The sequence below is a fragment of the Chelonoidis abingdonii genome, chromosome 10 (genome assembly GCF_003597395.2).
Source record: "Chelonoidis abingdonii isolate Lonesome George chromosome 10, CheloAbing_2.0, whole genome shotgun sequence".
NCBI lineage: Eukaryota > Metazoa > Chordata > Testudines > Testudinidae > Chelonoidis > Chelonoidis abingdonii.
Genome location: NC_133778.1, coordinates 17,803,555 through 17,831,314, shown reverse-complemented (window position 1 = coordinate 17,831,314; position 27,760 = coordinate 17,803,555). Strand labels below are relative to the sequence as shown.

Genomic DNA, 27,760 nt, shown 5'->3' with positions numbered 1-27,760 from the left:
ATTGATTTCATTCTCTGTTCTCTTATTTCAGCTAAGATAGCATGCTGGTGCTTAAAGACGTGTATCTTTGAAAATCAGCAGGTCTGATTTTCCAGAATACACAGAAATTTGTATCCAATATCAGAGGCAAAAATGATCCATTAAACCTGACATTTGAAAAAATTGCAAATTATGTCTGTGTTACCTTTATCTAGTCCAGATGTTGTTGGTTTCCTTTGTACAGCCTGAAATGCAAATAATTGCTGCCTATGGACTCTCATTGTCTGTTATGAAGGCTGAATCCTAAAATAAAATCCTGACCTCATTGAAGTAAATGACAAAACTCCTGTTGATTACGATGGAAGGATCAGCATTTCACCCCTAGTCCCTGGGATCTCCTTGTAAAGAACGATGAAATGATGTTTTATTTTCCATTTTATACTCATTAGTTTCACAGCCAAATTACTGTAACCTGAGCTTTTTTTTTTGTTTTTTGCCATATTCCTGCAGGGCTGTTTTTTGTTAACTGTATTTTTTACCTTTTGACCTGTTCTTTTAAAGTCATGCTATTGGGAAAAATGAGTTTTACATTGTTTTCAAAGTTTAGAACTAGTAATACAGAGCAAATTCATAACAAATTGGCTGCAACATTAATTGGACTAGACTATAGCATTTAAAGTAACCTGCTCTATCGTCCATCTACCTCCTATGTGAAATGAAAAGTCTGTTTTGATCTGAACTGTCACAGATAATTTCTGCACATAAAACACATCCAGGGACAGCTTTCAAATAGAATTGTCACTTCTTGTTTAGCAGGCAGGGGACTCTCTATTGTTGTCAAACCCTCTTTGCAAAAGCATCACTAACACACTGATATGCACAGTTATGTGTAAGAGGGGAAATGGTTGCACAGCTCTGTGAAACAAGAACCTGTGTGTATTGGATTCTCCATTACTGTTGTAGATGCTAGTATCCTCCGGTGTCGCACTCATCGACTCCTTAGGGACAAATGTTTTTAAAGTGTATTACAAAAGCGATGGAGAGTAAGAAAATCTAGTTAAGTGTGAATAGATTAATAGGTCCTTTATTCAGTAAAATATTTTTCCTTGGCAGTGATTTACAGTATGAACAGTATGTTATGCATTGGAGGATGTCAGCGTGAGGAATGCACTAATCAAAAATAAGAAAGTTTAAAAAAAAAAACAAAAAAAACCTTGGGCAGAGTATGTTTGATTTCGTATGCATCCCTCTTTGTGAATTGTTTCCCTTTCATGAGACGTAATAATAATGAATAGTACTTTGTACTTCTGTAGAGAGATTTTGCCATTTTAGGATCTGAACACGATTAACAGATGTTACAGTAGTCACTCAACTCCCTTTTGAGGTAGGTAAATATAATTTTTCTGTCTCCTGACTTCTGTTCCAATCCATCATTTATGGGCTTTGCCTCCTCTAAACTGATCTCTGAGACAATCCATAGTCTAGATGAAAATGCTCAGTTTCATAGGAGTAAGAGTGTAGTCTGTGCACAGCATTAATCTGGGTTTGAGGGATTGTGGTGGTGTATGACAGGCTTTAGACAACAGCCAAGTGAAGGAAGCATGTATGACTGGTTCACTGTGTCTTACACTGGCTATCCATACATTTCTGGATCTGTTCCAGTGTGTCAGTCCTGATCTTTAAATCCTTTGATGGGCTAGGTCCATGCTGGCTCAGAGACCACCTGTGTGCGTGTCTCTGTCCCTCTGTGTGCACCTTCATAGCAGCTATGATTAAACAAGATGACAATCTCCAACCGAGTTATCCAAGAGCATTCTAGACAAAAGACCCTCCTTGGCTATGGAGGTACCCACAACTGGAGATCAGGATGAGTCTGCATATTAAGCATGCTATGAAATTCATCTCTTTATGTAATCTTTCCTGCAATAGCAGACTGAGATAACTTGTTGCTGATCTTTTGGAAAATGACTGACAGCATAAGAAACAAGGGAAGAGTTGATTTGGGTTTGTTCTATTCCAGACACACAGTTCATTGTGAATCTCAGGGCTTGTCTTCACTGCAGTGTTAGCTTGAAGTGTATCTCAAGTGTTGCCACTAACCTGACTCCCGTACTCTAGCACAAGTGGTGCTTTCAACTCGAGCTACTGATCCGTCTGCTGATGCTCCAGCTAGCAATGCAGTGAGAGCTCAGCTACTGTCATTGTCATTGACTTCCACAGGACCAGTATGTCACCCATAATCTTGTTACAGATTTTTAAGAATTCCTAAGAAAGTACATTGAGCGCATATCTGAATTATAAAATCTACCATCTAAGCATATATTCCTGCCAAGAAGCAATGAAGAGATGCAGATAAGAAATCTAGGAAGCTAATTTCACAACTGCTGTTCTGATGCAGACCACCATCCTCTGGAACATCACAGCTATGAAATACCTGAATAAGCTTATACATTCTTTGGGATAATGAAAAGTTGAAATATCGTTCTGCAAGGATTCTATTTTTATACCACTTGCAAACCACTGGAATATGATCTGTTTTCTTAAAGGAAATTTGCCCACGGGTCCAGATTGCACCCACATGAGTATATGTTGTTGGAATGCTCAGCTGAACTGCAGTAATATAGCACCATTTATTTTATTTTTCTCTGAAGGACAAAGAATTGACTGATTCTGCCATAGGATTTAAGGGTGGAGGATTTAGTTAGTGTGATGAGTGAGCCATAGGCACTTTATCATTGTCTCCATGACTACCATGGGCAGTACTGAACTATTTTGTAATGTTCTGTTCATAGTGGTAAACTATTGGCACAATTCTCATAGGCCCTGATGTCAATGGAACCTTTGCCATTGTCTTTAGCGGGCACAGGATCAGGTCAATATTTTACAGATGGTCACAATATTCCAATGCAAATGTGGACATATAGTCCTATGTTTTCTTTATGAGTGTGAATTCTGTGGCTGTCTCCTTCATGTCAGTTGTTTTGTTTTGTTTCCTATATTGATAAAAAAGATATAGCAGAAATCTGGAATAGAAAACAAAACTGACAGTGCAAAGCAGCCTGAGGGATTAGGGAAAGCACATTTTGCAGCCAAACAGGAAACCCAGGACCAAGCTCAGATTCTGAATTCCAGACTGCGTGCCTGAAGATTCAGGGTATGTTCAAGAAGTGTATATTCAATATGTCACGGGCTCTCCATTGGAGAGGGGTAAGGCGGTGAGGGTGTATCTCTGTTCTTGCTTTTGCCTATAAATGGAGTTAATTCGTGGAGCAGCCTTAATGACTATTCCATAGGGAGCAGTGTATCAGATGGAAAGAAAAGGAAGGGTAATTTTGCATATTAATAAGATCAAAAATCCATTTGATTATTGACAAATGAGTTTCAAGGGAAATGAGAAATTTTAAGGTGATTGTGCTTTAGACAGTAATAATCTACCTCCTTTGGGGTTTAGAACCACTGGTCATTACAAAATGCATCAGATGGAAACTTCATATCAATTTTTTTTTCAGTCTGGATGTACAGTTTTTTAATGACCCAGCTTTATTTCTTCCCTACAATTAGTGATTGTGAGGGATGCTGGATACACAGCACTAAATAATCACATTCTCTGTCCACTGAACAGATACTGTACGGACTGCAGTGCAAATTCCCTCCATCCAATCTGCCAAAGTGCATCATACCATCCCTGCAGGAACATCCTTGATGGGTGATACTCTGGGGTTGGAAGCTCTGATCCATTTGTATGCTTATTTGGTCCTTGATTTTTCTGCTGAGATTGCCAGTTGTGATATGGGCATCTGTCCATCATTACTACCTACACTGGGAAACTGAAATTTCCGTGACTTTACTCTTGGCTCACCCTTACACATTTCCCTTCCACCAACGTTGCTTTTTCCAGTTTGCCGAGAAAATATATCAAGTCATTAAAAAAAAAAATCAGGCAAATATTATACAGTAGACTTTTAAAAGAATCCAGACAACAGGGGGTCTCAGGCTCATGGACTGTCTTCTTTGCAGCCTGCCTAGGCAAGACACACATCTCTTTGTTTTCAATATATTCAGCATCACTGTCACACATACTGCTACCTTGTGTCCTCCCACCGCCCCATCTGCCTGTTGTATGTGTCTACTCCCACATCAGCTGTTGGATGCTTCGTATGTCATACTTAGATTGTAAACTCTTTGGGGCAGGGACTGCCTTTTTGTTCTGTGTTTGTATAGCACATGCCACAATGGGGCTTTGTCCATGACTGGGGCTCTTAGGCGCAACTGCAGTGCCAATAATAATAGTCTCTCTTATGTTTTGTACTACTGAAAACCCTAAGATTTTGCAGGCAGTTTCACAGCCAGAGAAATTGCCAAAAGCCTGTGATTAGGCAGGTATGCTGGAGTAAGACCCACAATGCATTTCACATAAATGACGCTGAAAAATCATCTGATGGTGATGAATTTTGGTCACAATTGATCAAAGCCAGATTCAAACTCATGTCCAAGAGGGGAAAGGTTATGTATATCTTATCACCCTTGAACTACACATTTCCCAACATAAACAAGGGCTAGTTTTACTTGATCAAACCGAAAAGAGAAGATAGGGCTGGAGAGAATGAGTGTGGAGGAAGAGAATGGAAAGGGGGCAGTGACGTTTGAGAGAAATTGTAGAAAAACAGGTGCAGAAATAGGAAACAGGAGAGAAATTAAGAAGAAAGAGGACTGAAATGAGTGAGAAAGTGTGTGTGGTGCACTTCTTGTCGTTGACAGACAGGGAGTTTAGCCTAAAGAAAAGTTAATTCAGGTATTGAAAATTGCATGAGCAGTCTGGAAGACCTGAATTACATGATTAAAGTGAAATCTTGGAACAGAAACAAATATAAAATACTATGAGGGAAAGAGAGAAAGCGAGTGTATATCTCTTGCACTTCCAAAATTATTACTCTTCCCCGTCAGAGCCCTTTAATAACTTTGTAGCTTCCTAAGACACTGTTAAACATTGTTTTTTAAACATTCATGAGTATTAATGTTAAATTGGATCACTCTATTGGCATCTGAAAATATTTTTTAAATTATAATTATATTTCAACCTCTGGATTTTCACAGCAACTTCTGTGCTTATCGAACAGTGCCAATATCCATCACTGCAGTAAGGAAATGTACCATTCAACAGACGTGCCAAGAGAATCTTCTGGTTAAGACCTCTTAAAGATGTCTTCCAGTAACAAGAAATCCCATTCAAATGGAAGAGGCTGCAGCATTATTCATTGGTACATGTTAGGGTATCACCTATTGCATTTCAATATACTGTGTTTCATATTATTATTATTTATTGTTTGTATCACTGTAATCCCTAGGAGCCCTAGTCATAGACCTGAACCCCATTGTGCAGGGTGCTGTGCAAACAGAATGAAAAGACAGTCCCTTCCCCAATACCAAGTTACTTTCACTAAAAACTTAGTACTGAAACAAATATAAATGTAAATACAAAACTTCATACTGAGGGCTATATGTAATGATAAAAGAAAGGCCATTCCCAACAATAAGCATGGCATGGCATCCTTAACGCAACCCAAAGTGTGTCTAAATCTTTAAGGGCTACATTCTGCCCTGGTGTATGCTCCTTGCAACCCCACTGCAATCAACTGCTTCACAGTAAAATGGAGGCACAATATGGCCCTTAACCCTTTATTAAGCTCTATAAGTGGGGCCCTACCAAATTCACAGCCATAAAAAACGTGTCACAAACTGTGAAATCTGGTCTCCCGCCCCCCATGAAATTTGGTCTTTTGTGTGCTTTTATCCTATACTATACCAATTTCACAGGGGAGACCAAGCGTTTCTCAAACTGGGGGGTCCTGATCCAAAAGGGAGTTGCTTGGGTGGTTGCAAGGTTATTTTAGGGGGGTCGTGGAATTGCCACCCTTACTTCTGCACTGCTGCCTTCAGAGCTGGGTGGCCTGAGAACATTGGCTGCTGACTGAGGGTCCAGCTCTGCAGGCAGAGTGCAGAAGAAAGGGTGGTAATACCATACCATGCCATCCTTACTTCTGCATTGCTACTGGTGATGGCTCTGCCTTCAGAGCTGGGCTCCCGGCCAGCAGCCACTGCTCTCCAGCTGCTCAGTTCTGAAGGCAGCACCACCACCAGCAGGAGCACAGAAGTAAAGGTAGCAGTACCGTAAACCCTCCTACAATAACCACCCACACGCACACTACTCCTTTTTTGGGTCAGGACCCCCTACAATTACAACACTGTGAAATTTCAGATTTAAATAGCTGAAATCATGAAATTTACGATTATAAAAAAACCTGACTGTGAAATTGACTAAAATGGACCATGAACTTGGTAGGGCCCTATCTATAAGAGGACTTCACAATGCTGGAGGATGATATGGCTCTGTATATGCTACATTGCCTGCTAACACTGGAGAAGTGATTGTCCATTGCCACTGGTGGCATATCCCATTACTGACCATAAATGAGCAATATCAGCTGCTTGTTTTAAGTGCTTATTTCAGAAATTACCTTGGAGTGCGTGTCCCCAGTAATGCTAACATTATCCAAATTTAGTTTTCAGTGTTTAATTTTGTGTGTATTAGCTCAGCAGCAAGAGAAGAAGAGATTGCTTTGTTTTCTGATTCTTTGCTTGGAATAAATGTAACTTCAACACTGCATAACTCTTCTTTAACATTCACTATTCAGCTTCAGCTATGTTCCCAAAGGCTAAGGTTTCCATCATGGTATAATAAACAATGAGACTGCTAGGCTTTGTGGCACCACCAATACTTACATTTCAGATTGATCTGAGCAGCAAAGATCATGGTAATGTGTGGTGATAATCCTGCATAAGAATTAATCCAGACTTTTTTTTTCCTATTCCACTTGGATTCTTATATCATCCCCATCATCGTGGTATCTGATTGACGAAGCAACTCTGGGATGTAGATAGCTAGAACCCCTCCAAATATAAATTCATAAGGCAAATCACAGTGACCCATCGCTTGTCAAACTGTGTCAGATAAATTTTTTATCATGTTAATGTGATATTTCCTTTAGTGGAATTATTAGTTTGAATGGAGGGATTTTAGGAAGAATAATATTCTTATCAGTTAATGAAAAAAGGAATGTTACACTCAAGTATGGATATTCTTATGACAACGCAACATCAATCTGTCATCATCATCATCAAACCTTTTTGCATTTTTAAGAGCTGTTTCTGTTAAAACGGTGTGTGTATATGCATGCACACACACACAAATAGATATACACTCAATTATATATATAAACATTTTGAAAGCCCACACCTTACTTGCTAGTTTCAGGTTCAGTTGATAGACAGCTAACTCAGCCTCTTTTTATAGTCCATTTCTAAAATGAAACCATAAATTTTAAAGCTGGGCTTCATCACTGCAGAGAAAAAAGCTTTTCCAGCCTATTGATGAAATATAACATTTGATAGGATTTATGAGGCCCAGATTCAGGAAGATCATTTGCAGAGCACTTAAAACTGATTTTCCTGCCCTTTGCCTTCCCTCCTCTCAAACGCACATACCAAAAAGAAGCCATTAGTAATGAAAAATTACGAGGAAGATTTTGCTTGATTCCACACAAATGTCAGTTGGGGCGGGGGGGGGAAGTTGTCGCAAGGATTTACAGTAAGGGGTCTGTCTAAAAGCAGGCTGGCTGTTTGTGAGAGGAATACTAACTTTGCTGCAAAAACAAGCACCTGGTATGTTTATTTGTTATAATAAATTCATATATACAACATAGTGCAGGGTTATGAATTTATATTGTGCTCCCACCAACAGACATTTGCAGAGTCACTTCCTAAAGTTAAAAATAAAATAAAATGATACCCTGCTTCTGTACCTTGATAATGTTTCATTCTGGCTAGTTTTACTGGAATGATAATTTCACAGAGGAAAATACATTCTCTGTAACTTGTGATCACAGTATCTGTCAAATGGTAGGAAATGAAGAAAACTGCCAGACAGTGTCAGATTTATTAGCAGCTCTAAGAAGTCCAAAATTAATGCATTTTCTTGTCTTTGATGGGGAAGATATCCATGTGCTATACTTATCCTAATGGACAAGTGAAGGAAGTAGCACTCGTCAATTAGCTATCTCATTAAACTGACTGCAGCTTCATATGGAACACATACAGGAGTGGTACCTACTCACCTAGCCAGCCCTCCAATTTGTTGTTGTTATGTAATATTTATATTGTGGTTGTGCTGAAAGGTCAGATGGGTTTCCACGGTGCTAGATGTTATACAAAAACATATGATGACTCTGTTCCTGCTACAAGAAGCATACAATTTCCGAAGACAGCTCACATATGAAGAGTGGAAGAAGTATCATACAGTCAAATATATTCCACTCTTCTTATAAGCAGAACTGGTTGTGACACTTTCCATTATAAGATCCTATTCTCACTTGCTTATAACTTTGCTGAACTTTTAACCATTCAGATTCAGATTTCCCATGTTGGGTGTCTGCCTCAGGCTGAATTTTTTTGGAAAGCTAAAATAATGTATCTGTTTTCACTGATTCCAAGGCCAGAAGGAATCATTGTGATCGTAATATAGTCTGACAACCTCTATAACACAGGCCATAGAAGTTCCCCAAAATAATTCCTAGCATGTGTCTTTTTAGAAGAGCATCCAGTCTTGATTTTAAAAATTGTCAAAAGTGATGAAGAATCCACCATAATCCCTGGTAAATTGTTCCAATGATTAATTACCCTTACTGCCAAAAATTTCCACCTTATTTTCGGTTTAAATTTGTCCAGCTTCAACTTCCAGCTATTGGATTGTTATATCTGTCTCTGCCAGATTGAAGAGTCCATTGTTAAATATTTGTTTCCCATGTTGATACTTATACACTGTAATCAAGTCACCCCTTAACCTTCTCTTTGTTAAACTAAAGAGATTGAGCTCTTTCAGTCTGTCACTATTTTCACAATGAGATTAGGGGAAAATATATTGTTTTACCCATATTTAAAAAAAATCTTGTTTCGTTGAGTAAACTGTAGTGCCTCTATACTTTGATATACGGGCTTGGAATTTGGAAGGGGAGTCAGTCTAGTCTCAGTGGTGTGCCTTTTGCCCAGGAAAATCCACTCCAGTTTGGCCAAGTTATAAGCCTTAGAAAATTTGCAGTTCTTGCATACTCAGTAGAGAGACAAGGGCAGAGGGGGAGAATTTCTCTTTTGTTGGACCAACTTTTGTTTCTCTCTTTTGAAAGAGAGAAACTTTACACAGTGCTTTTCTTCAGATCTTGAAGAACATTTTCTAACTTTTAAGTGTTTGACTTGACAGTATTAATTTTTGATGAAGTTGTTGTTAATGAAGTATGCATTATAGCCATTAGCATTTTAAAATTGTTGAGAAAGATAAAGAATGTGTCTACTATCCCCATCTGCCCCACAATCTATCCATTATTAACCAACTGACTGCCTTATGAGCATCTCTGGAAAGATGGGTCTCAAAGGTGGATTTGATGGCAGAGAGGTAGTCACTTCACACACTAGAGAAGGCTTTATGTGTCAGGCCAGCCTAGGGGAAGGGGAAGAGTTGGTGGGAGAAGCTAACAAATGGATGGATGAGGCTGGCGTCCTAGCCTGCAAGGCATCCAGGAGATGTCAGAAAGACAAGCTAAGGTGCAAGAAGGAGGGGAGAAAAACAAGTCATGTATGGAAAGATAGATGTCTAAGTCATATCCCCAAGCATGGTCACTGAAGCGGTGTGATCAGATGTAAGTGGAGAAGAGGAGAGGGTTAAGGACGAAACTCAGTAGAAGGAGGAGGAAGACCCATTGAAACATACAGGGAAATGCTAGCTGTCGCTTCCTGCAGCACCCATTGGCTGGGAACAGCAAACCACGGCCACTGAGAGCTGTACCTGCAGATGGTCAGTGTAAACAAAATGTCTCACGGCCAGCCAGCAGATGGAACGCATGCGACCTGAGGGCTGCTGGTTGCCCACCACAGCTTTGGAGTAAGTTCCAACTCAAAGCCAGAATGTTTTGCTTGTTTCTTTCTCTACAGTGCGTCATACCAATGCAAACACCTTTAACTTTTTGGGGAAATTTGGAATGGGGTCTGAATCCAGAGCCAAACTCTGTGGTGGGGTCCAATTGTACTTTATACATTTTTGACTGCCTGGTTTAATTTAACATTGTCATAATAACTATATATAAGAATGAAGCTAGAACATCTGCCAGGGCAGATGTGCCATTGGGCAGGTAGAGGAACACATAAAAGGGGCCAACCAAAATAATCCCTCCATCAAACAGTACTTGGAGAGGGAAAACTTTTGGGACTTGAACATAAAGGACATGGAAGGAGTAGTCCGGACAGGAATGCCCAGAAATGGCAGAGCCGCCTTCGTACTCTATACATAAATGAGGGGGAAAGGTGGAAGCCAAATTTGCAAACCTTCAGTGCACGTCAAACATTAGGGCCTCCAGGTTTGAAATATTTGGCCAAAATGCAGTTCCAGTCATGCCCTTTTTAAATTACAGAATTTACCATAAAGTGTATTTTATTCCCTGAGATATGTCAGTCTTTGTTGATGTGAACTAAGATGCTTCTAGAAAACATGCATGTGCAACTTTGCACACTAGCTTTTGTGCACACGAGAGACAGTGTTTAGATCTTGCATGTGTAAAATCTGTTTGTGCCTCAGTTGCAGACATAGCCCTTTGTCTATCATGTGCACACCTGTGAGAATGCATTCATGTGAGCCAGAGCTTGTAAATGTGACCATGACATTTTGACAGCTAAAATCAATTTGTCTTGCTGCACCACCCATGGCAGAGTTAATGTGTTTCAATAGAGATTTTAGTCCCTTGACCTGCAGCTTCCCCAAGGAAGTAACTCTTTTAAGCCCACCTTATTTATTAAGTGTAATTTTGAACATCCATGTTGCATCTATATTAAAAACCCTCTTGTATCATTTCAGTGATATATTTAAGATGAATGAATTTTGGCTCATTATATCAGACCTGGGATGTTCCAAACATTTCCTGTAAATGCATCTCTAATAAGAAGCCCCATGTTTCTTAAAGGCTATTCTAGCATGCTTGGATACTACGTAGTATGGTTTTATCTTGCCACACATTGCACTGACAGCTAATGAAATACATTAAAAGCTATTTCATTTGCTATTTACACTATTCCTTTTTGTAATGTAGTTAGAATACACCTCTACCCTGATATAATGCAGTAAAGCAGTGCTCTGGGGGCGCGGGGCTGCACACTCCTGTGGATCAAAGCAAGTTCGATATAATGCAGGAAAATTTTTTGGCTCCTGAGGACAATGTTATATTGGGGTTGAGGTGTATTATATTCTCCCTGGTAAGGTTTACACTTTTCACCTTACACATGCTGGTAGCTTAAGAATATCTATTGTCTTTCTATAGAAAATGTGACTTCCTCTTCTCACGTGTTTGGTTGTACATAAAGGTAGAATCTAAACAAAATTAGATGTGTGTGAAGAGGCGCATCAAATTGGAAAGAGTAACAAGTAATATCAGCTCTTCTGTATTTCAGATTGTCAGGGTTCTGAATTGAAAACAAGGCCATGAAGTTTCCAAATAACATCTTTATTTACACAGCAAGGTGTATGCGAGTACATCCTAACCTAATTAGATCTCTGATGTTCTTAGGAGTGGGCCGTAGATCCACTACTGTCTCAATAGTCCAGATTTGTTCTTTCATTATATTTGGCTTGTTATACAGTGAAGCGTAGGAGAGCATTACTCCAGATGTCTTTATTTGTTGGCTCCCTTTACCATTTTCGTTGCTGTCAGCAGCAAAATTCAGTTACAGCTCAACAGTGCAAATTCCTTTTAAATTTTTGGATGCCCTAACCAGTGCAATGTTGGAATATGTGTAAATGTCTGCACAGTGTGACGATTGGAGTGGTTGATGTAAGAGAAGCTATAAAATGGCTCCAGCTGGGGAACATTCTTGAGGGAAGCATAAAATTCTTTCCAAATTATCAGCATGCCGCTCAGTAAAAACATGAGAAATAGATAATTCTTAGCCTGCTTTGCTTTCTTTAATGCACATATGGATATCGCCAAAGGAGGCAACTTTAGTTTTCAACAGTTTATATAAAATAGTCCTTAGGTTTTACTTCCATTTTTCAGTGTTTGTGAATATATTTTTTCCATCTGATCGTGTGTGTGGTTTTAGTGTAGATATATTTGTATAGATATTTAACACCATGAGTGTTTTAATAAGTACTGTGTATTCGTCCATTAATAATATTTATATGGAACTGAGGGCTTTGGTTCTTGTGATTTTTAATAAACATTGATGGTGTTACTAGTTTGTACTAAGCATTCAGTATGCTCCATCAAAATGGCAGCTCTAATTAGGTTCCTTGAATTAGCTAATGGATTTTGAGAAAGATAGCTTACAAAGCTCTTACAGCTGTCCAAGATATTCCTGCCATGGCAGAAAGACAAAAGGCCCCTGGAAGCTACAGACTTTAAAGCTCTAGAAATGCAGCTGACAGTTAAAGAGATAAATTACATTTGTATTTTTTTTCCCGTAAAAGTCCTAATACTAGATTAATGTTATCCCAGTAGTGATCATCCATTAAAAAAACCACTTTATAATGAGGATACATTTTGACCATATGATCTATCTTCCCCTCCCCTGTCCCGACATTTTGGGCAGGGTAAATAATTTTTTTTAAAGAAGAGAGGAGTATGTTATTTCTTCGACGGGGTTACAAACTCAGTGAATTGTAATTTTAAGTCTAGGGAACTTCACTGGTAACATTTTAAATGTACAGTGTTTTCTACTTAGGCCAGGTATTGTAGAAAGAATCCACATAGTGAATTAGTTCCTGATGCTCTACAGGTAGCATGGGTTTGCACGTGTGTAACAGAGCAGAATGTAGTCCCTTGTGAAGAACTTGGCAAGGTGCTTTCTTTGACATAATAGATAAAGTCAGCTCTGGGTTTGCTGTTTTCAGCAAAATATATTTTAGGATGTGGATTGCATTGTTCACTATGATTGGGTTCTCAGATTCTCCATCTCATACTTCATATGGGAGCTCTGAAATTAATGCTGCAGTGTACTGTCACCCAGTATCCATCCTGCTTTTGTTTTTTGTAGTAAGTGGCCTGCTAGGGGGCCCCTTCCTAGAAGTCTTCAAGGTGTTTTATTTAATTTTTCTGCCTTTTTAAAAAAAGGTTAATAAACTCAAGTGCCGAAAAGCAGTAGTGTGCAAATAAAAACCTAGTTGCCAATTACATACAGGTGTGATAGCCATTAAGAAATGTAACTGTATTTCCTTGCAATGATTTAACATTCAGCATTTGCTTTGTTGAATTGTTAAAGCTGCTGTAAATGGAGTGAGAGGGTTTAAAACATGCACTCTGTGTTGGTATGACCTATACATTGCAAATATGCCAGCTGTTTTTCTTCAGTAAAATAAAATAACAAAACCCTGTTGTAATACAAAGTGCCAAAAAAAAGGGCAATTTAAATACTTTGCCTTATAAATCCAAAAGAAATTACCTCAGCGAGAAGGCCCTCAATTATGCCTAGCACGTGACTTTATCACAATGGATAAAACACATAATTGATATCATCTTTACCGAAGAAACCAGAAACTGTTGCATTGTCTAGAGGCTACTGACAATACCAGGGAAGTCTGTTTTTCATTATTTTTACTGTGTATTGTTTATGAAGAGTTCAGTTGTAGTCAGCACCCGAGTCCCTAATCTATCTGCTCTTCCTAACCCTTCTGAGACACATTCACATCTCAGATCAACAAGACAGAAGTAAACTGTTCACATGCCAGAAACTCAGGCATTACCATTAACTAGACTGAACCGTAAGCCACCTTTTTTTTTATTAATTAAAATCTGATGATTGCTTTCCCCTAACAGGCATAATAAACTGAGCACAACAAAACAATCACTTTCTATCACAAAGAATACGTGCTTGTTATGCTCAAAAAATGTTGAAAAATTGTCTTTCCCTCCCATTTGATCACAAATAACCTGTTTTAATTGGAATTACATACATCTCTCTCTTTTATACCAGCTCATGATGAGGTTAACCCTTTGATATGCCAGCTTTGTTTTTCTAAGGCAAAAGGAGGCTGACTTCCCATTTTCATGTGACAGGTGATAGCCAGCTACAGGTTGTAAAAGGAACAGGAATGGAGACAGAATGTACCCCTGAGTGAAGAGATGGTCCTCGCCTGAGTGGCTGGGCCATCTGCCACCACAAATAGGAAAAGGTGCTGCATGTCACCAGAAAGGAGGGGACAATAAATAGATGCTTCATGTCCAGTCACAGAGAGATGCTTTATAAACAGTCTCAGTCTTCAGATAATTCTGCGAGGTTCCTGTGACACACTGTCAGCTGATTTGAGCAGGAAAAGGTTAATTATACAGCTAATTGCCTTGGCAAGAATAGGAAAGAAAGAAAACTTTAAAAAAAAAATTAATCCACAGGAGCCTAAGAATATTATCTGCCTTCTATCCACTAAACTCCTAATGTCAAAGGGTCAGCAATGATGTTATAAGGTCAGTAGGGCTCAATTTACATCCAGACAAATGATGGTCATGTGCTGCTTTAGGAGTCTTTGACCTTTTGGACATAAGTGGTTGTAGTGCTTTTATGTTGCTCTGCAGAGTTGAAAGGTGACAACATATGTGCAGCTGAGTAACTTTTATGACTTTTTCTTTAGGAATTGTAGAGCAAATTATGACTCAAGGATGCTCATCAGAAATTTTAGTATGTAGACTTAAACTTATAAAGGAAGTTCTCTCTGATTTGGTTTTGTCTCTAATTATCTGTGTAGGCATGCAGCTTGAGATGTATTTGTGCACGTTTCTGATATAGAGTGGTGTGTACTTCTCTGTATCTATCTGCTACTTGTCTATCAACCTGTCTATACACACACACACACCTTAACATATCCCCATTCAAATGATTAGGCGGAACCATAGACTCTGTTCACAGGATCTGACAAGCATTTCACAGTTGCCAAATGAAGCATCCTGCTGTGGCCCCTTTTCTACTGCTGAAGTCTGTAATTACATACACTCAAGGTACCTTCCTGCTCTGAGCAGGAAGGTAAGTGCTGCAGAGTCCATCAAGCTCAAGGAATTTCCATAGCTCAAAACGTTCAAGATTTATATTTCCCAGATTTGGTTGTCAGTGCCTGATGTATATTCCTAAAACTTGAGTTGTGTCTCTATGGACCTTTAGGGTACTACTTTTATTATCTTGCAGGTTCTGGAATTGTCAATGAGAATTTTTCTGACAAGCCTTTTATTGGAATATCATTCATTTACTCAAGTGCAGATGTCAATAACAAAAGCTCATTTCTTCCTAAACTCTTTCTCTCAGTGGCTGACAAAGATGGACGTTGAAATATTGTAGAATTATGTTCTGACTATGGATTTTCTTTTTCTCATTTTTTCAACCATTTTTTCTCTTCCCCCTTATTATTGAGGTTGCTAAAACACTTTGATAAACAACATAACATTTCAGTGTAGGGAGATAAATGCTGGCACCATATTGTATCCTTTGAAATGCTTTGGTCTTGACTTCTTAAATGAGAGGTACCATAGATTAACAGTACTAATCTGCAGTGTGGTGTATTATGTTTCTTTATATTCTATATGTATGCTCAAGGCAATAAGTTCTTTTCAGAAGCTATGATATAATTAGTTTTGTGTTATAATAGGTAGTGAATGGAAGATTCAGCCCATTCTTTTGAATCAACATGAGATTCGTTTTGTATTTTATTCATTTGTGAATGATAACTTCAGCAAGTATTCATTTTTCATAATTGTTGAAAAAAAAAATTAAAAATGTAACCACAAGTTGCTTATAGGCTGCCAGTCAACTGGGGAAAATGAGCTCCTGAGGTAAGTGGCCGAAAAGAAAAGCTTTGCAATATTAATGCATTTAGGAAACCAAATAGAAACCAAACGTTCATTGCCTTTTAGAAAGATATGTGTATGTCTTTAAATGATTCAGCTGAGTCCTTATGTGCTACATTTGTTTGTAATTTTGCAGTGTGCAGAGACTCAAATCTAGTCGAGCGCCCCCTCTTGGCCACTCAGACTGCTGTGAGGGGGTCCAGCCACTAAATCCCCAGGTGTCTTAGGGCTCTGGAATCTGAACAGAGTCCACGCACTGTCCCTATCTTGGAGGCTCTAGGCACACTCTTGGGGTGCAGATCCTCTTTCTAGCACCCTCCCCTAAGAGCTGTGGCCAGAGTTTACTGACTCTCCTCAACTCTCCAGCTGGGTGACTGTCACAGTGCTCTTCCAGGGTAACAAAAGTCCAAATAACCCAAGTACTAGGAGAGGAAAGTCAAATGCACAACTACAACATGGGGAATAACTGGCTAGGTGGTAGTACTGCTGAAAAGGATCTGGGGGTTATAATGGATCAGGAATTGAATGAGAGGCAGCAATGTGATGCAGTTGTGAAAAAGGCTAATATCATCCTGGGATGTGTGTATGTAAGACATCAGCGGTAATTGTCCTGCTCTGCTCGACCGTGGGAAGGCCTCATCTGGAGTACTGTGGTCAGTTTTGGGCACCACACTTTAGAAAAAATGTGGGCAAATTGGAGAGAGTCCAGAGGAGACCAACAAAAATGTTAAAAGGTTAGGAAGCCTGACCTACAAGGAAAGGTTTTATACTGGGCATGTTTAGTCTTAAGCAACCTATCAACCTTTCTAAACACACACACACACCTTAACATATCCCCATTCAAATTCTAAGCAAAGATGACTGTGGGGGAAGCTAATTAGAGTCTTCAAAATATTAAGGATGGTTATAAAGTGGACAGAGATCAATTGTTCTCCATTTCCACTGAAGGTAGGACAAGAAGTAATGGGCTTAATCTGTGGCAAGGGAGATCTAGGTTAGATATTAGAAAAAGCTTTCAAGCAGTTAAGTCTGGAATAAGCTTCCAAGGGAGGTTGTGGAAGCCCCATCCTTGGAGGTATTTAAGAAGAGCTTGTCCGGGATGGGCCTGGGCTTAGTTGATTCTGCCTCAGTGCAGGGGGACTCCTTCTAGGCCTACATTTCAATGATTCTGTGATTCATGCCAACCTCAGCCACTTCTGAGTCAATCGCATTAAATTCATTAAAATCATTCTGAAATCTGCTACAGAGTCTTCTGGCTTTGTATAGAATGGGTGGTTCACTTGAAATCTTTTCTTGACAGGTGACAACTCTGTAGCCGTCTTAATTTTTGTGTGTGAATGTGTTTGATCAGGTGTACTGTGTGACTGTGTGAAGAGCTTACTGTGTGAGAAGCTAAATCAATGAAATTAGCTAGGCACTAAATTGTGTAAGTGGCAAAGTCTGTGGTCATTTTTAGCTCTTTCAGGGTGTGAGCACCACACTGTATGTTGGGCTCTTGCAATGGTTCTGTCTTCTGCGCTCAGAAGCCTAAATGAGTATTTCTAATGGGTTTATTTAATATAAATTGACTTTGATTGGGATATTGTTTTTATATTTCTTCTGTAAGGTCAGGCTTCTTTTCAGCATAAGCAGACATGCATTCTGAGCATTTGAATTAGTATTCTTCTACTGTTCTCCTACTTGAGAACTGCTATCTGATCAAACCCATATTTTTTAATTATGTATTTATAGGCAGATGGGAGAATGGTTTACAGGCAACATATGATCTTCCCTGCAAATGTCGGAAAATTGTGGATTTTTTTAATATTGCCTTATCGGTTTCTTTTTTTTATTACTGATGACTTCATTCTGTCTGAATTCAATGCTTCAGTTTCTTTGGGGTAAACTAATAGATTATGTATGCGATATTTGCACAGCACTGATTGAATTCATCTGGTGAGTTTGAATGTGGTTCATATATTCACATAATTGTCAGGAGCCAAGTTGAAATTCAGAACTGTTGCATGAGCATTGGAGAAGGCATCATATTCATCTCACATTACTCCAGAGTGAGTGATACTGTTTTATGTTACAGTGGCACAGCTCTAAGTTCTCTCCCAATATAAAGAGGGGGACTTGGGCCTTAAAAAGCAAGATTCTCTTTAAATGTGTTGCTAGAGAGAAAAATCAGGATTCTTTCACCCTCAAAAGCTATGCTTATTGTTTATATGTTATGGATAAAATAGGGCACATTGCTGAAGTCTGCCTTTATTAAAGAGTAATTCTTCTTTCAAAAGCATCTTTAGCTTATATTTCCCTGTTGAATCTTATTGCTGAAACCTGCAGGTGAATTTGGGTTGACTCTGTAATTTCCTAAAGAAAAGGTGCCAAATACAGTCTTTAGCATGTATCGAGGGTGAAGATTCCTTACACTGTGCCCTGGCACACCTATGCATGGTCCATGTGCTTATGTGATTAGCATCTTTATTGTTTTGCATACACACAAAATGGAAGAGTTAAGGTTGCAGGATAAGAGAATATATGATATGTGCCTTAATATTAACGTTTTGTTCGTATGAGTTTGGGGTGACTGTATTACTGCAAAGCCATTAGACACGCGTCTCAAATAAGTGCCAATAAAACCTTTATTCTGCCACGTCATCTGCATTTGTCATATGATACGTTACAGAAAAACTGTTTTAGAAGAGTTCCATAGACTCGGACTAGCAGGTCTTGCGCTAGTGCTTCAAAAATAGCTATGTAGACAGTGCTTCTCATGTTCCAACCCTGGGAAATGAGGGGGGCGGGAAGTCAAGCTATAAAATAGTGACATTATTATATATGGGAAAGTAGTATCTGATCATTTTAAATGTTTGTCAAATGTATTCAGCCCTAATCCTACAAAGACTTATGCCTGTGCTAAACTCATGCTCTGTCAGTCGCTCCATTGACTTGATTGCGACTATTCTCAGTGCATAAAGTTCAGCATATGTGTTAAGTCTTTGCAGTGTTAAGGCCGAATACATTTTACAAACATTTAAAAGTACCAGATGCTACTCTTCCATATGTATTAATGTCCCCATTTTATAGTTTGACTCCCCCCCCTCCCCTTTCTCAGGGCTGGAACCTTAGTTCTTTCTGTAACTGAGAATGGGATTCCTGCCTTTTTTATAGTATAGAACTTTTTGTTCCTAGCCCTGATAGCTCATGAAATATCAGACCAGAAAGCTGCTCTGGGTCTGAATGCTACTTACCTCAGTCAAATGCAGTTTCAGGGAAAATTCCCTATTTAGAGTGACAAAGTAAATAGTTCTCTGGCAGATGATTATTATTATTTATTTAAGTATGGTAGCCATTTGTCATTGTTCATAGGAATGACTGTGCAGTGTACAAGTGAGAAGGTCAGGGTTTATCACATTGGTATCAGCATTATGTGGCTGGTCGGGAGTGTACGTATGTAATTTATTATTTTATTTTCCAGTGGCTGTCCAGCTGGTGGGAATGCAGACCGTATCCAGAAGCTACGGAAGGAATACCATCAGGCCAGGCGAGACGGTTTAGCTTTCTATGAGGATGATGAGATGAGAACATGGTCATCTGATTATGATCAGCACTGGGTAGGTTGCTATCCAGCAAATCTTTTCGAAGTATGGAAAGCTTGCAGAAGACATTGGCTGGTTTGTTTTTGTTTTCCAGATACTGTGTCTCTGTATCAGTTTAATATGACTATTTGGGTTTAACTTCAGCCCATCAAACAAATCATTTCTATAATTTAAACTCTACGAGTCATTTCCAATGTTGTCATGTCCACCCGCTGTTAGACGTAAGCATTGGCCTAGATATGCACCATCCCCAGGGCAACTTGTTGCAGGTGGTCCCAGCCAGCATGATTCCTTCCAAAACATTGAGCCACACAAGGTGGCACTAGGTCTCTTAGCAGGATGCAGTACAGTCCCTCTGCTCATCAAGCTGTTACCCTTTGAGGTGAAGTGGGGATCAGGAGAACACTGACTCAAATTGTGCCTAGTTGCTGCATAGGAATGAGGAGACCCAAGTGTGGGGGGCAAGGTTGCTTACACCTTCCCTTGCACACCTGTGCTAGGGCCATTAACAGTCCAGGCCAAACGCTTCCCTTGCCTCCCCTTGTTCCGCGTTTTAAGTGAAAAAATTAATACCTTGCCCTTTTATGGAGCCTTCTCTCAGAGGCTCTCTAAGTGCTTTACCAATAGGATTGAATTAAGTCTAATAACACAACTGTCTAGTAGGAAAATTCCGTTTTTCCCATATTACAGCTAGGGAACAAAGTGCTGTGACTGTCCCAAGGGCATACCGTGTCAGTGTGGGATAGAGCCAGCAAAAGAATCCAGTGCTCCTCACTCCTCCGATGCCTTAAATATATGGAATATCTTCATATCATAGGAGACCATTATGGGGTCCTGCAGCAATCTGAGTTCTGCCTGGACAAGAATTTCAGGGTTGGCTCGGTCTCTAAAAATAAATAAGGCCAATCAATGTTCAGACATGCAACTCTCTGTCATGCTGCATGACATGGTGCAATTTAAACTAAATTCAAACTTTATTTTAAAAAATGTAATAATTTAAAACATATTAGAACCCAAGTATAACTGAATTTTTATAAGTACTAACATCATCAATGTCTCCAGTATTCCCCAAACTTGCCATACTATCAGTTTGAATGAAAAATTGAAATCTTCAGTTACTGTGCTTTGTGTTTCTAAAAAACAAAATATGGCTTTATCACAATCACAAGTGTATATTACTTCTGTGTGAAATTATACAGAGTCGTCATTTTTCTGAGGTAATTTCAGAAATATCATTCCCAGCAAGATCCCTTAGAGCAATTAACTTTGTTCCGTAGGCTTGAAGGTTGTGAACCAAATTTGGGAATCTGTTAAATTTCCATTCTTGGTTTAAAAAAATCTTTTTACAACCCAAATTTATAATCTAAATAAAATATATCTATCTGTCCAAGACAGAGGCTAAAGAAATAATCAGCGTCTTGGCAGTTACTCCAGACCTGGCCAATGATGCACCTAAAGCAGACTAAGGATTTCCACTTCTTATCTGAAACTGATAAGGCTTTATTACCCCTCCAAAGAGGTTCAGATTTATGGTTCAATATAATTTCCAAAGATTCACAAAGGTCCCTTATAGATAATCCCTTTTAAGCCTTTTCTATTAAATATAATGTCCAAAGATTACTGATTTCCAAAGCTTCCTTTTTCCTGTGAGGCAAGATGTCCTTAATCAAAGAACTCGAGAGAGCTTTAAAGCGCTCAGTCTTAGATTGATTAATATTAGAGGCATCAAGATAGTTTCTGTTCCTCTTTCTAAGGCATGAATTTTTAACTGTTTTTGTTGAGAGGAAGACCTGCTATATAGTGTCTGCTCTAAACGCTAACTTAACCTTGGTGGCTGAAGTTTGTTGCAACACCTAAATAGTTCCACCAGTCAAAGTCACTTGTACAGTTTCAAAGGCCTTGAGTTCCTGACCTTCTCTAAAAAGTACCAACAACTGGGAAGATACAAGAGCGAAATCTCCTGCCTGCCACAATCTCTCCATCCCCAGTTTGGTATTGCACCATATTCTGGACCAGGAAAAATAGTGGCCACTGCTCCATTTCTCCTCACACTGGTTGGTAGTTCAAGAGACGCCCTCTGATTTGGGCCCTTACACTGCTAGTATTAACACTGACCTCTGGCAGCATTATGGTAACACAGACTGAGCAACAGCCGATTTCCTCAACCTCTGTTTGCCAGTGAAAAGACAATCTGATGACTAATTCCATCAGTGTAAATAAAGAAAAACTTACTTTAGTCTCCACTTTGTCAGATCTCTCCCCTAAAGAGGCAGCAGGCAGCTGAGCAGGAGGAAATCCTGCTGTTATGGGCTTTATGGGCTTTTCTTCTCACAGCTGGAGAAGAGAAGCGGCCTCCTGATGTATTTTTAATACTAGATAAGTTTAATACTATGCTTTTGTCAATCAGCATGATACCTAAGCCAGCTCTCCTTTAAGATGTCTTGCTAATGTACAGCAGCTGCTGTAATTACTGTACACTATCTAATGAAACATTCAGATAAATTAGAAAATAACATAAGATAATTTAAGAAGACACTATCCACAGCGAAGCAGGAGGTTCAGAGATGGACGTTAGGGCTTGACCTCCAAAAAAATAAGCCTGAGAGCTCACGCCGCACATTTCTGTCTTATAAAGCTGACATTGACAAGTGGCCTTTAGCTGACACTATAATGGGACAGAATTTCTGGTGGAAAGGGTATTTCTAACAATCTGCTTTTTTAAAAATGGGATAAATCAAGTTAAAGTGCAGCGCCAACTGAAAAGCCAGCATTGTAAGGGAACATAATCTCATGACAGGCAATTGGGATCCATAAATGTTTTAAAAATAAGGTCAAAAATTCATTTTAAATAAGCTTGCTAGTCGCTCTTCATTCCTCCCCCCACGTCCATGTTTTTTTTCAATTCTCCTCTGTTTTTCTCGTTTGTTGTTGTATATATTTTTGCTCCCTTGCTCTTTTTTCTGCTCTCCCTCCCTCTCAGCCTGGGTTTTCTTCTTCTAAGGAACAGGTGGATAATTCAGTTTAGTATGTCTAAGTAAAGAGATACGTTTATATGGCACGGTTTGTGCTATCTAGCATAAAACTTCAAAGTTATTTCCAGTTACTCTGTTTTTTTTGGGTGGTTGTCTGTTTTCATATTCTTTAGACTCTCTCTCTCTCTCCCTCTCTCCAGCTTCATTACTCTGGGGGAAAATGATAAGCCAGATTCACAAGGGTTAGATGGCTTAAAGTGAAACATCTTTATTTCTTTAGGGCCAGTTAAGTAAAGAGAAATGTTGATTATAAAGTATAAATACTTTCCAGAAAAAAAATGGCTGTTTTATTTTCATTTTAAAAACTGAAGTCCACTGGTAACCGTGTGGGTGTATTAGTGGAGCGTATTGGTTCCCATGTCAGTGAGCGCGTGCGTGCACGTATGTATACGTCTTAATAGCCCACCAGTTAAATAATGCACGTTTTCACAAAAATATTGCTTTAAGAGCCTGATCAAAGCCCATTAGGGAGTTCCATTGACTTAAAGTGAGCTGTTGATCAAATCCTAAGAGAACTTTGTTAGAGATGGGCCATAGGAACTTAGGACAGTCACTTTAGGAATTGGAGGGAATTACAGCAGGTGCATTTTATGGGTGCTGTCCTTCCCATTGCTTCACTGAAACAAGAAAACAAAACAAAAAAATAAGGGGGGGAAACAAATGGTCAATCAAGGCAATAAAGTGTGTGTGGGGGACGGAGGGAGGGGGAGAGAGAGAGAGAGAGTTTAAAAAACCCAGAATAAAAAGCCTATCTGTGGATTTACTTGGATTGTTTCACAGATTTCATACCAATCCTGTTACTTAAAACCTCAGTCCTGTCTTCACTGTGACATTACATTCTTCTCACAGCCTTATTTTGTTCATGTTCTTCCAGGGACTGTGTGTAATTCATTACAAATTGAGTGTGCTTCTTCACCTGTAGGTAACTGCAGCAGCCTAACAATATCCTATAGGATACCTTGTATACAGCAGATCTTACAACTTTTTATTCCTCATTTGCAAATTAGGATTTTTTTCCTTTCATTTTTTGTCAACTTATAAATCTTTCTTCAGCTATCTGATCTCCACTCAGATCTGTGCGCTAGGCCTTAATATATTATCTGTCAACAGGTTTTGATTGAAGCAAATTTGTAGTGTAGTGAATTTTGTCAGTTCCCAATTAAGGTTACAAAAAGAAGAATCATACCCTTTTGTGTTAAAGGCCAAGCAGTTTATTGTGTATCTGGCAAAGGTCCATACCTAAAAATAAAACAGAGAAAAGGAAGGTTGAGAACTGCGTTATTTTTCCATAATGTGTCAAAAGGTTCTATACTTACTTTAGAGTGAAAAAGGAGCTCTTTGTGTTTTAATGAGCAATTAATTCCAGCTTCAGGATGTTGAGTTTAAAGCAAGTTAGGTTCCGAAAAACCACAAACGTTTGTGTTGGATCATGGTTAAAAACCAAAATTCCAACTTCTAGAATAATAACATTCCTGTCTTCTAGTGCAATGGGAGAAATGACAATTTTATGTACTAAGGGAAACCATAGGAGAATTCCTATGAATTCCAGATTTTCTGAAAAGCTGCTGATGACTACTCAGTTGAATACATTTAATTCTTTTTAGGGGAAAAGTAAACTCGTTTAGAGTAGAGCAACTTTGAAAACTAGCATTCAGAAATATTTGTGCTGTTAAAAAAGCATCATAGGACTAATGAAGATTAAAACCTCCTATTAAAATGTGTTTTTACCCATCAAGAACTCTCCTTTGGCCTATGCATCTATTCTGTCTGACCTGCAAAGAGTTTGGATTGGGATAATTCTGAAACAATGTCAACTGCTCTGACTAAGCAATGAAATTCTGTTTTTTTTGGGATGTGGGAGGATTGTCATGGTGAAATCTTAGCCAAACCTCATGTGAAAAATAAACTGTTCCAGAAAGGAGACTCAAAGAGACCCAAATCTGCCCGTTTTATTGGTAAGCTTGAGTGACTCCATAAACTTCTTGTCACTCTTACTTATGCCAAGGTCGGATTAGGCACAAAATATCTAAACTAGAACAGAATCTGAAATGCTGATGTCTCTTAGCTAACATTGTCAAAGTACTCTCTTCTCTTTACCAAGGGAAGGAATACTATTACATACCATCTTAATAAACTCCACTGGGTAGCATGCATGCCTTAAAAGTTAGGTTGAATTCCAAAAATACGTAGTGTCGTTTATTCTGAAAATCAAGATGTTGCTTTTCACAATATTTAAATGTAGAAGTTGGTATCTGAGGAGAGCAAATATTAAAACTTCTCTGTTACATCTCCAAGTAAATGATTTAAATAAACAGAAGCAAATAATATCCTGTTTCTTTCCTTTGCTTACTGCTGTAAAAAACTACTACTTTGATACATCAACAATGCTTCTCATATATATGGATGAAGTCATCTTTAAACAGCTCCCAGCACACTCAGGAGAACTTTATATATTAAACATGCTGCAGTGGTCACATCTCGTGCAGTTAGTGAATGATCATCTCGTCTCTCTCAAACTGAGAATTTGAGCACAATATCACAAAAAACGTGACAGCTGCTGCCACATGTGTTGATGTATTATAAAGAACCCCAGAGGTTTTATTTTATAATTTTTGAATGCAAACTAACTCACTTAGCTGAAACATTTAAGGGACATCAGAAACAAACATCTAATTGGTGATTTAGATGATCAGTGGAGTCACTGAATAAGTGATTATGCCATGGGAGGTGAGAGCAATTATTGCCACTTGTGTGCTCAAACAGGCATTTGCATCTAATGTGGTGCACAGTTTTCTGCATACAAAAATGGCCCTTTAAAAGCTTGGACCTACGTGTATTTATTTGTGGGTTTGTGTTTGCTAGTGGGGCAATGTGGTTTATCTGAGTGGTAAGGTAGCTGGCTTTTTGAGAATTATTTCCTTTTTTGGCAAACCATCTCTAGTCCAGCTTTTCCAATTTTCTAGCCACCTGCTGGCTTTTCTAAGAATCACTCCATACACGAGCATGTGTGCACACACTCATAAATATGCCAGATCTCAGGCTGGCCTCATATGTGAGAGCGTGAATCATGGGGAAAGTGAAAGAGGATTGGAGTTTTAACACTGAGCCTTCATGAGAAGTTGTCAGAGCTAGTATTTCTCTTTGAACCTTTCCTTTCCCCTGCAGAAATGTATTTCTGCATGACAGCTCAATTCCTGACCTCCAGCAAGTCAATGCCCCACATACCATAGGAACAAATACAGCTGCTCACAACTCTGACTACAGAAAAGTAGTCTGACTACAGATTACAAAAAGTAAAAACTGACCTCCCTCTTCCTCAGGCACTAGTAAGGGATTTTTCTGACTTCTGGAATGGGGCCTTGGTCAGCAGAGCACTTCACTTTAAGCACATGAAATCAGTGGGATTACTCAGGTGCTTGAGTACTTTGTTGGGTTGGGGTCCGATAGACCAAAATCAGATCCCCATATGGAAGGAGGTGCAAAAGGTTTTATTTTTAATATTATATATCTAGTGTATTTTAAAATAAATTGACATTTTTGGCTCCTTACTTTTGCAGTGTTATATAGAAATCTCTCTATATTGTATGTCTTCATTTTTATTGGATACCAATCTGTCAAGTTCCCTAAAATAGCTTACAGAAGATCCCAAAAATTACCTAGCTACTGTAGAATGAGAAGGAGAATGTTGGTCCATATCCCTGCAGTCCTTGGTTAGGAAACCTTCCTGAAATCAATAGGCATTTTGAGTATGGACTTTCAAAACTTTCTCCATTTAAGGTAATTGAAGGCAGCTTCCAGAATAACCTCAGTGCAGCAGCCCACAGTGATTTATACAGAACTCATGGAATAAAGTAGAGGCCAAAATGAGTTGGGTCATGCAGAGTAACAATTTCATTGAGAGTGTACCAAAGTACAGATCTCTCATTTGTAAAAATAACATAGCTATAGTTAAATATGTGACTATTGAAGACATTTTAAAGTATATTTTCCAAAACATTAATTTTTTGGACTGACCTTTTTATGATATATCTATATAGTTGTGAGGTTGTGGGTTTTTTGATGTAGTTTTGTTTTTTGTGGTGTGGTTTGGTTTTTTTTAATGTTATGGCATAAGCCAGTGGTTCTCAAACTTTTGTACTGGTGACCCCTTTCACATAGCAAGCCTCTGAGTGCACCCCCCCCCTTTACAAATTAAAAAAACCCTGGCATAAGCTGTAAGATATATTTCCTTCAAGTTTCCCTTAAAGTATTTCCTTGAAGTTTCTCTGAAGGAAATGCTCACTGCAAAATGCATTAGCAGATCTGCTTATTAAATTACATCATAGCCACAAGTCCAGTAGCACTGAGCTTTGAATGTAGCATGGGTATGTTGTTGTCAGGCAGTTGAGAACACTGGAGAGTTCAAGATTTCTTCACAGTAAAGATGTGAAAAGTAATTAGAATGTATCGCTGGATGTTGTGCATAAGCAATTATCTATGAATATATAGAGGCTTGATTTTTCTGAGCAAACAGGCGACATTGTTATAATTATTTAGAATGAAAAATAAAGTCAGTGACTCAGACACCGAGAGATTGGGTGGATAACTTTATTAGTTCCTAGTGTAAGGTCTGAAGTGCAGATGCTAATCTAATAGCAATACAGCATTAAAATACAGTACAAAAAATAGAAGAAAACTCCATTTACCAGGTCAGGCTGATGTATTACATGACTTTGGCTCTTTTGTCCAAGACCTATTCTCTTTTTCAATTTTCAGTCCACATTTTTGTGACCAACTCTAATTGTCAGTGGGAGCTTGGAGAAAGGAGCACTGACCCCTTAATGCTAAAAATGTGATGTAATGAAAAGAGAGACAAGGTGGGTTGGGTAATATCTTTTATTGGACCAACTTCTGTTGATGAAAGGGACAAACTTTTGAGCTCCAGAGAGCTCTTCTTCGGGTCCCCACAGAGCTCTGTGAAGCTCAAAAGTTTGTCTCTTTCACCAGTCCTATAAAAGGCATTACCTGACCTACTTTGTCTCTCATAGCCTGAGTCCAACATGACAACCACAACACTGCAAACATCTAATTAAAAAGCATTCCATCTAGTGAATGTGCTGTGTTAAGGAGCTCTGCAAAAATTCTTAGTTAATGCTTTTTGTGTTTGCATTTCTAACTTTAAAATCTTTTTTTTAATGTGCATTTATACTTTAGTAAATCGGATTTTTGTAAGTCTCTGTGCTTAGAAATTTACCAGTACAAAAAAGGACTC

The 27,760-nt window shown here is 38.8% G+C and overlaps 1 protein-coding gene across 2 annotated transcripts in view; it reads left to right on the top strand.

Annotated features, from left to right (window-relative positions):
* The window catches only part of PARD3B (par-3 family cell polarity regulator beta), a 725,193-nt gene that overhangs the window by 630,257 nt on the left and 67,176 nt on the right, over positions 1-27,760 (top strand). For both annotated transcript variants that reach the window (XM_075069989.1, XM_075069988.1), the window contains exon 21: positions 19,357-19,492. In XM_075069989.1, the coding sequence (XP_074926090.1) occupies positions 19,357-19,492 (136 nt within the window). The remainder of the gene's footprint in view (positions 1-19,356; positions 19,493-27,760) is intronic.